The 15,264-nt window shown below is 41.1% G+C and overlaps 1 protein-coding gene across 4 annotated transcripts in view; it reads left to right on the top strand.

Annotated features, from left to right (window-relative positions):
• Positions 1-15,264, top strand: part of ADCY5 (adenylate cyclase 5) — a 214,705-nt gene that overhangs the window by 125,940 nt on the left and 73,501 nt on the right. For all 4 annotated transcript variants that reach the window (XM_068687512.1, XM_068687513.1, XM_068687515.1 and 1 more), the window contains exon 3: positions 3,366-3,487. In XM_068687512.1, coding sequence (XP_068543613.1) covers positions 3,366-3,487 — 122 coding nt within the window. The remainder of the gene's footprint in view (positions 1-3,365; positions 3,488-15,264) is intronic.

Raw genomic sequence — 15,264 nt, 5'->3', positions numbered from 1 at the left:
TTAAGCTTCTACTAGCATCCAAAATTAGTAAGAAAGTAAACAGAAATCCAGAGTGTCCAATCCAGAATAGACAATCCTCAATGATTTTATTACTTGAGATAAGCTACGGCAGAATCATAACAGGAATTACCGTTCCTTACACAGAATAAAATAGCATTGGATGAAAAAAAATAGTTATTCTCAATAATCTGCAAATACTTAGGATTTGAATAAAAGGCTGGTTGTAGAGATTGCAGTTTTCCTTCTAGCATTGCTTGTCTTCTGTTTGTGAAGTTGTCTTCTTCTTTACATCTTTGCATCACTTAACTTGTGATGAATAGTAAGTCTTAATAGACCTGAGGACAAATGGACAGATGTAGCACACTGAATATTGGTTAATGCTTTGAGGTCATCTTGGGAGAGTGCAACATAAACAGTTAAAATTCCAGTGTAGTATAGAGGCATCGTACGTGTGTGTGTGTTTTATATATCCACCCACGTATACATATATCCATGTGGATGTATGTAAATAGAGTAGATTCTGTATTTTACTCTTTAATCTGTGCCTATTCTAGAGACTAGTGCTTCTTGGTATGCATTTGTTTAATGTATAATTCAGTGGAACTATACTCGCATCGTATTTTGAAGTGAGAATTATATATGAATTTGCTTTTGCTTTTTTTATCAGGTCAGACTGCTGCCTTGTTAGACTTGTAAAACAGCAGTCCCAGCCACCTCACTTGTACATAAGTGATTTTACAGTGAGGGCTGCAGTACATTCTAGTCATTACACCAAAATGAAAATTGCACTCTGGTGGAGACTTTAATTTCTGTGCTCCATTTGAAATAAAACAAAGGGATTTTTTTGTTGTTTTGAAGGTCTTTTAGTGTGGCTTGTGCCTTACTAAAGCGCTTGTTACAGCCTCCTCCTGGTAGTTTCAGAGGTTATTTTCAGCGATCGTGATGCTCCCAGCAAACAGGACGAATATAATGTCCAGCTCTGTAACACAGCTAAACCTCCTAATTAGTTGTTGCATGAAGGATTGTTCCTGTTGCATGCATTCGTTTCACTTGTTAAGTCTTATTCCCAATCGGTGATAGGTCAGAGTCGTGTTAGTCTCATGGAGATCTCAACTGTCTTGAAAATATTGGTGGTTTAATCTGGCAAATGCCTGTGGCGTCAGGAAGAGCAGGGGTGAAGGTTCTCAAGCACAAGTTATCCAGAAATCTATGTGAAAATCCCTTGGAGTACTAGTAGAAGAAACTCACTCCCTCAGACATGTCCCTGCTTTTCAAGCAAGTAAAAAAAATCATCCTTCACTCTGGTGCGCCCACAGGGAATGTTCCAAACCTGCGGGTGCCCCTGAGCTCCCCATTGAGCTCCGAGTTATTTAAAGGATGTGTAAAATCACACGTAGAATAGCAGCTTTCACACATTTGAAGATGCCTATTATAATATGCAAATGACAGCAGTGTATACACCAGTTACCCTGGTAAACATACAAAATGTGTTGCGCTTTTACGCTCAAGGAGTACACTAATAGCTGACAGAAGCCTGAGGACACGTGCATGATTCATAATCTTTATATATATATATATATATACATACATAAAATTTGGCAGTGTGAATGCTAGCACATGTAGTATGCCAGTGAAGGTGAGAGTGCTTTAAAACACAAGTATCTTGTCAGGACTGCTGCAGTTTGGAGCTGGGGAGACAGACATCCCTCCAACACATCTTTTCCTGTGTTATTACTACCTCCTCAGGGACCGGAGGCAAGAATCAATCTCTTTAAGGTACACGTTGAGGGGAAAAAAAGTAAATACTGGGCAATGCTGCAGCCTATAAAACGTCTCCGTGCATGCTGAGCACATATCCCATGAATCCATCTTCATCTGGTTCTCCCAACGTTTCTCTCTCTCCTTAGAGGAAGAAATAAGTGGGGAACTTTCAGATAAAGCCAGAAATTAGAATCCAGGAATGTGTTTATAACTGAAGTGTGGGCAAGAGGTTTGGTGACGTGAGTAATTAATACAGGAATGCTGACCCCTCTGAGTCAGGGCTGCAGCTTGAGCCCAACTGCTCCCTGTGTTGTTGAGAATTAATGAGCTGTTAGATAAGGTTAGGCACCTTCGTTTATTCTACATTGTGTCTGTGTCGTCAGGAAGGAAGGCCCTTTTCTTCTGCTCACTGCAGGGGAAGAAAAATAATAAAAACAAGAGTGGCGCAAGCTTTTGGGATTCTTCAGCTATTCCAGAGCGCTGCTTGCAGGCTGAGCTGTAGCTGAGCCCTGAGGAGATGCTCCCCACCTTCTCCAGCCAGAGCAAAAACTTCCCCTGAACTGCAAAGGGTGTGAGTGGAAATAAAATTAAGGGATTGAAGGGTCTGGGAAGAATTTATCAGGTGAGATACCTGAAATACACAAATGTGTCCCTGGGGTGCATATTACCTGCAGGTTTAAATTCTATAGCTTTTGCATGAAATTGTCACCGAATTTAGAATAATAGCAAGCGCAGGCTTTTGTGTGAGTTTTTAGGAAAATTACCAGAAAGTCATCATTTTGTCATGTAACTAATTTTTGCCTAACATACAAAACTATATATGGAACGGCTTACAAAATGGTGTTATGAAAGTCACCCTAAAGCTATTATCAGTAAATAAAAGTGCAATTTAGTTGTTTCAAGGGAGGGTGAAGAGCAATGAAATGCTGATGACAGAAGGTGGTTATTGGAAATACTTTTGGAGGTGAGTGGGTGGGTGCACAGGTCTTAATTCAATTGGGTACTAGGAGTGGTTTTAGGTGTAGAAGTATAACACCGTGTTGCATAGTTGGGCTAACTTCTCGTGCTAGTTTTATTGGGGCATTCCTATTGACTTGTTATCTGCCAAGAACAGGTTTGTGCCTGTTGGGGGAATGTGCCTAGATGATTAGATAGGAAAGGAAGGAATTGTAGAAGGTGCCCAAGGGTGTTGGGGTGTCAGTCCTGTAGGGCTGTGTGAAAGAGGACTTCATGGTGGTGTGGAGAGGCTGTGGGGAAGGTCAGATGGTATCATTTAGCAGAGTCATTCCAGGAATGTGTATGTGCAATTTCTGAGTTGCATGGATCCTTCATTTGCAAGAACTGGCATTAATCACAGGCCCAGTGCAGCTGGGATGAAAAATAATATTTTCTTCTCTAAAATCATTGAATTATTGTTTCAGGGTCAGGACAGAATTGCAGATGCCTTGACAGAGGGTCAACTGCTGGGTTTATGGATGTGGTTTCACTTGGTCATACTCTTCGCTCCCCAAACTGATGACTTCATTTCTCCCCAGCGCGGAGCAAAGTGTGTTTGTTAACTGGGCAGCAGGTGTTTTAATTGCTTCATCTGTCTGACTCCACAGGAGCGGCTCCTGCTCTCTGTACTTCCTCGACATGTTGCCATGGAGATGAAAGCTGACATTAATGCCAAACAGGAAGATATGATGTTTCATAAAATCTACATCCAGAAGCATGACAATGTCAGGTAAGAAGAGCAGCCTATCTCCCAGCTGCCAGGGGAGGAGGGACCATCCCAGTACTTAGCACTTAAGGCCTGGGAACGAAGATGACAGCAGCACTAAATTCAAAATAAGTGTAAAAGCTCTAAAGTGCCACCAGTTGACTTTTGTAAGCTTGTTTATAGGACGTGAGGAGGATTGCCACATGTCTGCAACATCTTCGTCTGATGAGCAGCTTTAACTGATCTCTTTCCTTAGCTTCTTTATTTTTTCTCTTTTTCCTGGATTGCATCTCGGTGGCTTTGAAAAGGTGGAATGTTTGAGTTTGGATATTTTTTTGACAGTAACAAGCACCCTTCTGATAAGCGTTGAAGGGATGCAAGTCAAAGATTGACAGCACTTTCCAGGGGGTGAGTTACAGAGACCAGCTGAGGTTAAAATCACTTGGAGTAGTCCCTGCCAGTCCGTAATTACAAGCAGGGGGTCCATTAGTAGCAGCCCCTGGCACCTGCTCAGTCACCCAAGGCCGTGTCGCTCCTTGGTCTGCCTGGATGAGCAGATGAAATGGATGTCTGGTGTCTGGGAGGTGGTGCAGAATCACAGCCAGTCCGTGTTGCTGGGGCAGTCTGTCCCCATGAGCTTCGGCACATCACCAGCTTCCCCGTGTCTACTTCCCAGGGAAGAGGGAATGAACTCAGACTTGATATTGCTGTTTATGTTGCTTGATGTCTTCATGGGCTGCAATGAAAAGTAGTTTAACTTAATCTTGACACATTTTAATTCTGCTGTTGTACCTGGCCTCTTTGGGAATGACTTCTGTCTCTGCCAAGCCTGATGCTGTGTAACAGCTCTGTAAGTCTGTAAATACTTCTACTGAGACACAGGGCTGGGGACAGTCTCATTCATTCCTCCCTCTCTCTTCCCTTCAAATAAGAGGTTTTCTTGTAAACTGTTTGTGTAGCCTTCTCTCTTACGTTTAAGTACGTTGGTGAATTATATATTCTGATACTTAGTGCTCAACAAATAAAAGTTGATTTATTGCATCTCCAATATACTGTACCTGCGTAATCTCCAGTAGATGATGTGGTAAAATTCACTTAAAATTCTGAGGCATTTGAAGACTGCAGCAAATTGATGTTTCCTTAGTATTAGCAGTGGAGTAGAGAGGTAATGTTCAAGCAGAAAACTGGGAAGAGGGACCTTTAGGTTAGGTTTTAATTGTGACTGGGCAAAGTTGTAAAGATCCCCTAGCAATACTGAAGAAAAAATGTTATCAGCTGTAAAATGCTTAAATGGTTCTGTAATGAAAAATAAAGAATATACATATGGTGATGAAGGTGAGGGGAAGAGGCCTCCCAGAGTGCCCACAGCATAAGTGTTACAGTAGATGATGGCTTTTGTCTTTGCATTCAATTTTTCCTTAATAGCACTTAGCTTGTTCAAGAAGGTTTGTAAATTTCTCATGATAGATGGCATTTGTGTGTTTTCCTAATAGAGGAATTACTTTTTTCCAGTACTCAAAGGTCAGCTTGACATTCAAATTGAATGCAAGTTGTTGGATATGACATGAGATTAATCAGTATGGTATTATATTCTTCCACATTAGTTTCCATATATCATTATTTGCAAGTCTAAAAGTCACTTGGTACAGTCAAATCTTAGTAAAAGTGATTATCTCTTTAGGATGATGATTCTTTGAAATTTTTTTTAACTATATCACTAAATAAATAAAAACTAATTAAAAGTAATACGCTAAATTAGCAAATGCACAAGTATGGTATTCAATATATGCATATTTTTTTCTTCTTTTGTTCCTTCACCCTACCAGACAATGGCTTCTTGTAGCCTTTACCCGTATGTACTGAAAGCAAAGAGAAGGTAACGTAGGAACATCTCATCTTCATATACTTTAGGGAGATGAATAACTAAGTATGAATATTGAAAAAGGAAACATGATTTGGAACAAATGACTCATTTCACACTAGGAGTTCAGCATGGAGCCTTTGCTCTTGCCTGGGTGCTCTGAAACCACCTCTGGTGGGAATTTTACCGTGGATGGTTTTGAAGCATTTACATGCACCCAGAAACACGCTGGTGGCAGGGGGTAGTGCCTCCATGATGGGGATTAATGAATTGGCTGAAGAAAAGCAAGTGCACACATTACTTTTCAGGGGGAAATGCTCAAGAGGAGGTTTTTGAGATTAGAACACTCCAAGCAATTTTGTTTTGTTTTTGTCAGTATTCAAAAATGTCATAAGATCTGAGTTTTTATGAGCTAAAGGTTATTGTGTCAAGGCAATTGAGAAGCATGTGAAGTCGACGCAAGGGTGCTGTGCCCAGCCATTGAATCTGGTTTCCTGCTAATGATTTATGAGCAGAAGCATTTCCTTTCAGTTCTCAGAGGTGGGAAAGGTCCATGTGTGTGTGCAGAGGTGCGTGTCTCCCTCCACCAGCAGCCGTATGCAGTGGTTCTCTTTTCCCACTCTCCCAGGTTAGTTAAAAAGGCAGATCGTAAATGAAAGTATGACGGATGGGAAATTTTGTTCGCTGCTGATTTAAACCTTTAAGTTTTCTTTCATAGCGCCTCGAATTCAAGAGCTCCCATTTTTCTGGATGTTCAGGGTGCTCACTGATTCCCCAGTCTGTGTGGAGCCCCTGAGCCTGCCTGGCACTGGTGGTTTCCATCCAGCCAAATTTTGTTCTGGCCTTGTGAGCTCAGGAGGCTCAGGGGCACAGCCATGCTCTGTTAGCCTGCCTTGGCATGCTGTGTGGGAGAAGAAGTTTGCAAAATCTTGTGCCAGACGAGATTAAATATTTTAATTTTCAGGGATGATTGGGCCCGGGCTTTTGGGACCACCTCTAATTGAAATTAAAACACAAACTCAAACCACTCTACCAGCAGAAAATGTTACGCTAAAATTATGTCAAGTTGCTGTGTGTTTTTTTCCTTCTGTTTTGAAATGACCAATTTTTCTGTGATATGCTTGGTTTTGGACATTATATTACACACTTTTTTTCCTTAAAACAAAACAAAACTAACTAACGTACAAACTATGTAGAAAGATCTTTCCCAGCTGCCAAGAGCAGGCCTGTAAAATACAGCTGTGATCCTTTCATAAGGGCAGTTCTGCCATGATACTGCTTACTATGTTACATTTATCTTAGGGGTTAGGTTATCTCTACAGGGGAAAGGTGATGTTTTTATGCAGAAGTAAAGTGGCTTGTCTGACCTGAATGGATGCAAGCAAATCTTTTTAGAACCTTATCAGGGCTTCCTGTGAATGAGTTCATAATCTCCTGCTTATTGTTATGGAAAGTAAAGTTCAGAGACTAATTTATCCACAATGAAAATATAATTTCCTGTCATTTTTGGCAACAAAATTTGCTTCGAGACTACATTCTGAAGAATTTAGGGTGATGAAGAAATGAAGTTGAAGAGGTTTGGGGTTAATATTCTCTTTTGAGATGCAAATGAACAGAACCTTTGAACGGGGAATGAAACCATTTTCCATCCTGATTTATTGAATGAGAATTAACTTTGACAAATGGAGAACCGTAGAGCGTGACATGACCTTTCCCACGTATGTGTGTTAAATATAAAGTCTATTGTCAAATGCAATCAGGAAAGGAGTTCCCAAGACCATATGAGTAATTTTGGGTAAACAACAAGGTGAGTTATATAAGTAAAGCAGTTCACTTTATCATGAATGAGATTATGTCTGATAGACAAACCCTAAAATACGCATAGATAATACTGTTTATCTGAAATGCTTCCTAAGCGGAATTTTAGATGTTTTACATTACTATAGCTATTTATAGCGTCTTGCTGCAGTGATAGTGGCTTTAATGTTATCTAGGTTTGGCCAAATATAGTAATCTCTGTTCTATAAAAGAAGGTTTGAAGTCCTCTGTGAAGGGATCAAGCTTGGCTTTGTCATTGAAATTCCTTTGATGAACTGTTTCAAGAAGCTTATTTTAGGGCTGGCATCCAAGCATGGTGAAAGTGACAGTTTCCTCTTTTCTACCCTTCACATAATTCTTATGAATCATGTACTCAACAACATTAACCTGATCTCACAGGTTTCTAAACATCTTGACAACACAAACCAAACTCTTTGCAGAAGTACAACAGTCCGTTTGCTTTCAGCTTTGTAAATGAAACTCATTTTTAATTAGTCTTCTGATCAAATTACATTCTAACACCAAAAATTCTCCCCTTAGAAATAACCAAACAGTTGCATCTTGGCAGAGTGTCAGGATATTCAGTCGACCATGTCAGCTGAACCTCTTCATCTTACAGGTGTTTTGACACTTAATTAGTTGGTTATAAAGGGCATTAAATTCTTAGATTGCAAGATGCTATGTATGTTATGGTATGCAATAATTTCAACTAAAAAACCAACCTTCTCCTTCCTGCCACTGTCCTTGCACGCAGGACATCCTGTATGAAAGTTTCTTGGGGTTAAAGGAGTTTTCAGTATACATATACATATACATAAGGCTGGGCTCTGACTGCAGCTAGTAGGAGGGCTCCCAGAATAGAGCTGTAACGGGACATACCAGTGCCAAAGCAGTGCGCTGCTTAATGGTGTGTTCTGGTTGGTGAGTACAGGCATGAGGATACTTTTTTTTCCAACTTGCTAAAAGAAACATGCCTTTTGAAATGCTAAATGGGTTTACAATGAGGCATATTCTCTCAAATCCAGGTCAGACAGTAGATTGTCTTTGGGGGCAGTTATGCCAATTGGTTTTGGTCAGGAGCTCATCTGGATTCTGTTTTCATACTTTTTTTTTTTCATAAGATGTTATTGAAGCTAAGCAAAAAAGCAGTTTCATTTTACCATCTTTAAAAAATACAACTACATTATGGAGTGTATAAATTTGTTACAGTTCTTCTCTGGATATTTTCAAAAATTCCCCAAATAGCCTTGTTTCAGCCAAAGCTTTGATTTCTATGCAAAGCCTTGTTGCCAGGGAAGGACAGCACCAATAATTCTTATATATTTGCTATATAATTAATTTCCTTCCTCATCTTCTCCTCCCATTTGGGAGAATGAAATATATGGTTTATGTCTGGAGATGAGGAGATCAGCATTAAATGGGAAGAAGCCTAAAATCAGATTTCATCCATGCGCTCCCTGCCAGTCACTGAGCTTCCATTTCGTTATGAAATGCTTTCGCGGGTTACTTGCTTGGTTGGTTCCCAGCATCAAGTCCTAGCAAGAACTTTTGCTGTTTTTCTTCATTTGAGGCCTATGCCCACATGTAGCAGCAAGTTATTTTTGGAGGTAGGTGGGGGGAAACTGTGTGGGTTTCGTGTGGGTTCAGGTGTCCTCCTCATTTAATTGCCATTAGTTCTGGTTCAGGCTGTAGGCTGAGAAAAGTGAGTAGGAGGGAAGTGATCAGCCTTCCCACGCCTTTTCCCAAGTGACAGCAGTGAGTTTTACTTTTTCAGGAACTCTTCTGTTTCTCTGTCAAGAGCCAGCTCTTGGGTACTTCACCTGTGTCTGCCTGGTGTGAATCTTAGCTTTATAATTTTCCAGAAAGTTTAATGATTTTTTTTTTTTATAAGATAGCACTAGTTTTTAGGAAATGTCAAAGTCCCTTTCACCCATGGGTGGTGGTGAATTGCTTTGCACTTACCACTAGATGTTAATATTAGACATTAATATTCAGGGAGGCATTTCATCCAAATATCACTCCCTCTTTTCAATATGTGTGTTGATGTTTTACTCAGGAAAACTTCTAAGCTCTAGAATAGCGCAGGTTTATATATTTTATTGAATCTGCCTCTTTGTGTATGTGCACAGCAGCCGTTACGAAGAACAAATACGTGCCAACTTGCTTAAGCATTCATCTGGCTGTCTGCAGATCTGTCTTTCTGAACTGGGAATACACTGTGATCTTGGTCCCTGCTGGGAACCCCTGGTGCCTATAGGGGCATGAGAGTCTTGTACCCTCCAAAGAACAAAACAGATAAATAACTGGTTGCAGGGCACCCCGCTGGATGCATTACTTAAACACATGTGTTGTAATAAAGACAACATCCCAAAAGTGCAGCGTGCCAGGTGACTGCAGATCTGCAGCCACCAGCAAGCCAGCAGCAATTAGGAAGAGCCTGTGATGTATAATTCACACCCTGCTATTCTGAGTGTACACAAGGGTCTGTGAAGTTCACAGGGTGATGGATTGAAGAGTGTTAGATGTTTTAATGATGAAATACTGTGAATAGTAATTTGGAGAGAATAATGAATGTGCCTGCAGAAGTTTACAGAGTAATATTTTAGCTCATCAAGATTATTTGAATTCTCTTTTTTCTTCAGTAGTACTAGAAACAAATTTCTTTTTTTTTTTTAAATGTAAGTTTCACTGCTGATTGCCCTGATAGTAAAAACAAAAGCATTGAATGTATAGTAAACATATATATATGTTTATTAAGCTAATCCACCTCCACTCTTCTCTGTTCTGAAGTAACCTTGAGGGGGAAAAAAAAAAAACACAACAAAAACATAAGAGTCATCTCTGACCAAAACTTTGCTTTTATAGAGGCTTGGTTATAAAGACTTTGTTAACTTTTACTTAATCACCTACTCTGTCATGTAGTTAACATGCAAAGTGGTTTTAAGAACATTGAGTTTATATAACATTTGAAGAGGTTCTTGTAAAAATCATCCTACCTTTTTGCTTCCTCCTTAAACTATAATGATTGAAAAGCAAAAATCAGTTAAACTTCTTTATTCTGTAATGCACTGAACTTTGCAAAACTATTTGAAGCACTCCTTTTACAGAAACTGAAAAAAGAGAAGCACAGTGTTCGATGGGGATGGGTTAACTTCTCTTGTCTGCTACTATATTTATACCCCTCAACAATTGTTGCTAATGCATGCATCTGTTTTTACTGGTGTATATATCATTTTTACACTGGATAAATAATGAAGAGCCAAAAGCTGAAACCAATTAGTGGTGAAGAGCTCTTGAGAGGTCTGGTATCCTGTGATTCAAGTTAGCGCATTGCTAACTTGAATCTGTCCTCCACTCACTAAAAATCAGAGTGTATCTTTTAAACTTTCTATTTTTTATTATTATTGCTTGAAACTTAGGGGTTAAAAAGTTAGGAACAGGCTGGTACGGCCCGTGTAGACCTCATGGTTCCTTAAATGGTGTTTCTATAAGAGACCAGGCTAAGAGAAGGTCACTTCACATAGATAGCTAAACAGAAGAAAGAAGCAGCCCGAGGACTGCACAGAACAGCAAAGGAGAAAAAAGACCAGAGTCTTTTTTGAATTTCACACCATGGACACTGCTGGCAGGGCATTGGCTTTGTGGAATGATGATAGAGGCGGTTTTTTTAGAAATTGGAGATTTTTCTGTGTTCACTTGTGTTTCTGTTACAAAGACACTGAAAGCTGCACAAAGTTGTAAATGGTACAATAATGAAGGATTTGCAAGAGCAAGTATGTTGTGAGGAATTGAAAGTTTGCAAATAATTTTCATAAACCACAAAGAAATGCCTGTATTACCTCTGCTTGATCGATGATCTGTTTTTAAAAGTTAGCAAAATACAGGAACATGTGTTTTCTTCCCCAATACTTAGCCAGCAGGAATCTTTGTCTGCTGTTGCTGTACATTTGGCATGTGCCTGAGGCTCTCAAAGGCACTGAAAAAATCTAAGGATGTTGCTAGTCCTAAATGAATCCCTTAAATATATATGAGGATACTCAGGGTTTGAAATTAGCTCTCTCAACTCCAGGTCTACAGAGCTGGCCCCCAAGACAAGGTGCAACGACTCCTTGTGTTGGGTGCTCCATCCCGTTCAGCTTCAGTCTGTGTGACTATCAGCAAAATATTCTCTCCCAGCCTCCTCTGGCAGAAACCACCCCAGTAAATGACTGGTGATGCAGAAGGCTGAATGACCACAGCTTTGTTGGACTGTAAGTTCATCCATAAATCCCTGTTTGTCCCCTTCAGCTGCTGAAAGCACAGCTTGCCCTCCCAAATGAAGAGGAAGGCTGAATGTGTGAGGCAGCTGGGATTTTTTGTTAGAAATGAGATAGAGTTTGTTGATCCACCAATGAAGACAGTTCACTTGTTTATTTGTTGTTGTGTTTTTTTTTTTTCTTTTTTTGTTGTTGTTTTGGGTGCTTTTTTTTAGCTTTAACAAGAATCTTTGCAGAGTCTGATAAACACATCGGCACTATTTCACGCTCATTGTGGGGAATGTGTTGCTAATAGGACGTTACTAGGACAACCCTCGTTCTTCTGACAAGCACTTAATTTCAGTTATCTCCGAGGCCTGGCAGCCCCATACATCTGTGCTGAATGCAGTAGCAGGCTGGAGAGAGGCACTGTGACATCCTGGGATGTGAAGGAGATGAGAGACATGTCACGGAGCTTGTGGGATATTTGTGTAGTAGGCAAAAATGACAGGAAAGACCAAAAAAACTTGCAAAGCAAGGAGCAAATTTAGCAATTGTTAGCAATGGCTGGAGAAAAGGTGATGAGAAAAAATGGAAAAAAGCCACATACTGTTTTAGATAGTGGACGGTTATGTGCCATAGTGGTTCTGGTGGAGAGCCTCCGGCCCTGCAAACATGCACACCCATGTGCTGCTGCTTTCTGCAGGGGTTGTTTGCAAAGAATGAGCTAATAAGAATCAACTTGTAGAACAAAGCAAACAAAATGTTGGCTTCTGCTCAGGGGAACTGGAGCAATTCAAGTTACAGATCAGGCCACAACAGGAGCCAAATGGTGATCCATAAAAGTATAATTATTCTGTTTCATTTGGAGCCTTTTGTTCTGGATTATATTCAAAACTACTGTAAGCTCCTTTGTAAGATTTGTTTTCTTTCCAGGAAAGAGAAAAAGAGGCCTTTGGAGTTAATAGTTCTACTTTGTTTTAATTAAAAAGGAGAAAGGAACTACATTTTCTGTGCCTTTCTTTAGAGTCTTGCCTTTTTCAGAGCAGCAACCTGCAGGTCGCAGTTTAGGATGACAGGTCTGATATAGGACAAAGCTATATCATAAAACATAAATGGTAAGTGAAAATCTGTTTTGAAGATCCAGTGCTCTTTCTCATTTACAGCTGCAAACTGAATAAAATTTTGTTACGGAAATCAGAAGCGATTACAAATCTCTTGCAAAGCCCACAAAGCCTGAAATTGCAGCTGTGACTTTCCTGCTGAGCTCCTTTTCCTTGGAAGTGCGTAATGATGGAAGGAATAAACTGAAAATGGTGTATGCTCCCAAAGCTTAAAAGCAACTGAAAAAAAAAAATAAATTAAAAGGAAAAATAGTGTTGGCAAATTGTACAAAACCAAAGTTGGGTTTAAGGATGAAATGAGAGATTCTGGGGGGACCTGGGATTCTGAGAACAGCACAGGAGGGTGACAGCGTTTGCTCACACATTGTGAAATGTCATCTCTGCTGAGAATCATGCAGGGCTGCGCTTCTGTAATACAGAGTAACACCAGATAACACCAACTTCATTAGCATTTATTAGATCACTGTTCTTCACTTACACCTATCCATTCCCTGGTTTATTTAAATGATTTTTTATGCGTTCTTTCATGTCTTTTTAGGTTATTTTCTGTGCAGATTTAAGGATCATTTCTAGTGGAAGATCATAAAAGCTGTATTCCATCAGTCTGTCATGTCCCGCAGCTTTTTAGTTTTCTATTTTAAATATGAGACCCAGAATGTCTTGTACTACTAATAACTGGACAAATTGTAAGCCATCTCACTGGATAACGTGTGCTGCTGGGAAGCACCTCCTTGCATTTTGTAGGGCCTTCCACTCACAAACTCCTGTGTGAGTGTCCACTGCTACCGCTCAGCCCCATGGGGCAGGCTGCGGGCGGCTGCTTCGTCTAATTTGACTTGGTGGAGAGGCTGATGAGAGCTCAGCCGTTCCTGGCTCCTGTTACAGAAGCATCCTAATGAGCAGCCCAGGAGGGCTCTGCTCTGGCCAGGCTGCAGAGGGGCAGCGCAGAGGCTGCAAGCGGGGAGCTCGTGCAAACACTCGTGCTCTGTGCTGGGAGCCGCTCGCGATGCTGTGGCTGCAGAGGGACTCAGCGCTAAATCACGAGGTGGAAACCCAGAGAAATTAACGAATTCAGTTGATATTCGGGGTGACAGAAAGTAAAACACTGAAGTAGTGAGGGCCTGAAGAGACACAAGGGATGAGGCATCCCTTCCTCATCTGGGAGCACTGAGGCTCAACCCTCACGCCTGTGCTTGGTATCTAGGCTCCACGTCCCCATGTGCAAGAGGGCATCCGAGGCCACATCTTCTAGAAGTGCTAACCAAATGGGGAGTCCTCATTTTCTTTTGTGAATTCTCCTTTTTTAATACAAAAGAATGAAACCCTGCAGCAGCGTCCTGAATCCCACTGTCCCATGTCACAAGGAGCACGGTAATCAGCAGGGCAGAGCGTGGTGCTGCCTGCCTCTGCCTCTAATTATTCCAAGTATTTTATACATAATGAGCAGCTGCAACACAAGGTCCTGAGGGCAACCTTGTTTCTTATCCAATATAGCCCGTTGTCCAGTTCAGGCTAGATTCAGGCAGAGAGAAAATCAGATCAGTATTTGCTCACTTCTGTCATGCAGGGGGGTCTTAACAGACAGGTTCCTCGCTTGCCTTCTCTCTCCATTTATTTATGTATAGCAGGCTTTTGCAGAATAAAGAGCACAGGCTGCAAGTCACTGTGTGTGCTCCTGTTCCTTAAAGATGTGCTGGTGTGCTGGGGAGTTGTAGCTGGCTGCAAGATGGGTTCCCAGCAAAGATTTGGCAAGAGTCATCTAGCAGGCAGCGCGGATGTGGTAGGGATGTTCCTAAATGCGGGACACATCCTTTTCTGCTGTAGCTGCTGAGTTAGCCTGAGCCTGTCTGTATTTCTCAGTCAAAAAAAAAAAAAAAAAAAAAAAAAGGAAAAAAAGAAAGCAGTCAACTATGCCTGTAAAATGCTAGCATGAGGCTCAGACTGAAGTGAAAATTTATCCGCTGGGTTTTGCAGCCTCCCTGGTCCTTGATTAACCACAGAGTGTGCGAAGCAAGCAGGAGGGGCAGAGGCCAGTGTGATCCTGGGGATGATTTGCTGTTGCGTTTGACCACTGTTAACTTTTGTCCATTCTGTTTGTGAGGACTCTGCTGACCGGCTGTTGTCAGCAGGATTTTTTTTCAGTTGCATAAGGACTGGGAAAACAGTCTCTGTCTGACTGCCACAGTGAATGGCTTTCAAGTTAAGCCGTGGCTGCAGTTATTGTGCTCTAGCCGTGACACTATAAATAAAGTTATTAACAGCAATATGTAAATGGGTTTCTATTTTTGTCCCCTGTATTGTTTGCAAAATCTAGGGCAGTTATTCAGTAAGAATCATCTGCTGTTTAGCACTGAGCCTACCAGCATTTGATGCTGTGTGGGCTGTTGCTTTTTTTTTTTTTTCCTTCGCCTTTCTTTCTTTCTTTGCACTGGCTTTTAGAATCCAGCTCCTTTGCAAGTTTGTTTATTGTGGTATATAAGAAATAGAGGAGCTGTGCTAAGCATTTTCAGGCTTCCGGAGAGTGGCTTGGTACTTAAGAATAGAGAATCATCTCTTGATATCTGAACTATAGGAGCATTAAAAACAGCTACACAAACATCAAATACCACAGCTGCTATTTGCCTTAGTGTGCATCTTGCAAATTCCAGTGTGATCAGACATCTTCAGTTTGTGTTTCCTTCTGCTCCCCTCCCGTGGCTCCGGCTCAGGCTGGAGACGTGTGCCCCCCTCCCTGGTGCAGACCCCGTGGGAGGGCACAGTCGC

This window comes from Anas acuta, chromosome 6 (assembly GCF_963932015.1).
Source record: "Anas acuta chromosome 6, bAnaAcu1.1, whole genome shotgun sequence".
NCBI classification, from domain to species: domain Eukaryota; kingdom Metazoa; phylum Chordata; class Aves; order Anseriformes; family Anatidae; genus Anas; species Anas acuta.
The sequence above is the reverse complement of the archived record's forward strand: the minus strand, read 5'-3'. Positions and strand labels throughout refer to the sequence as shown.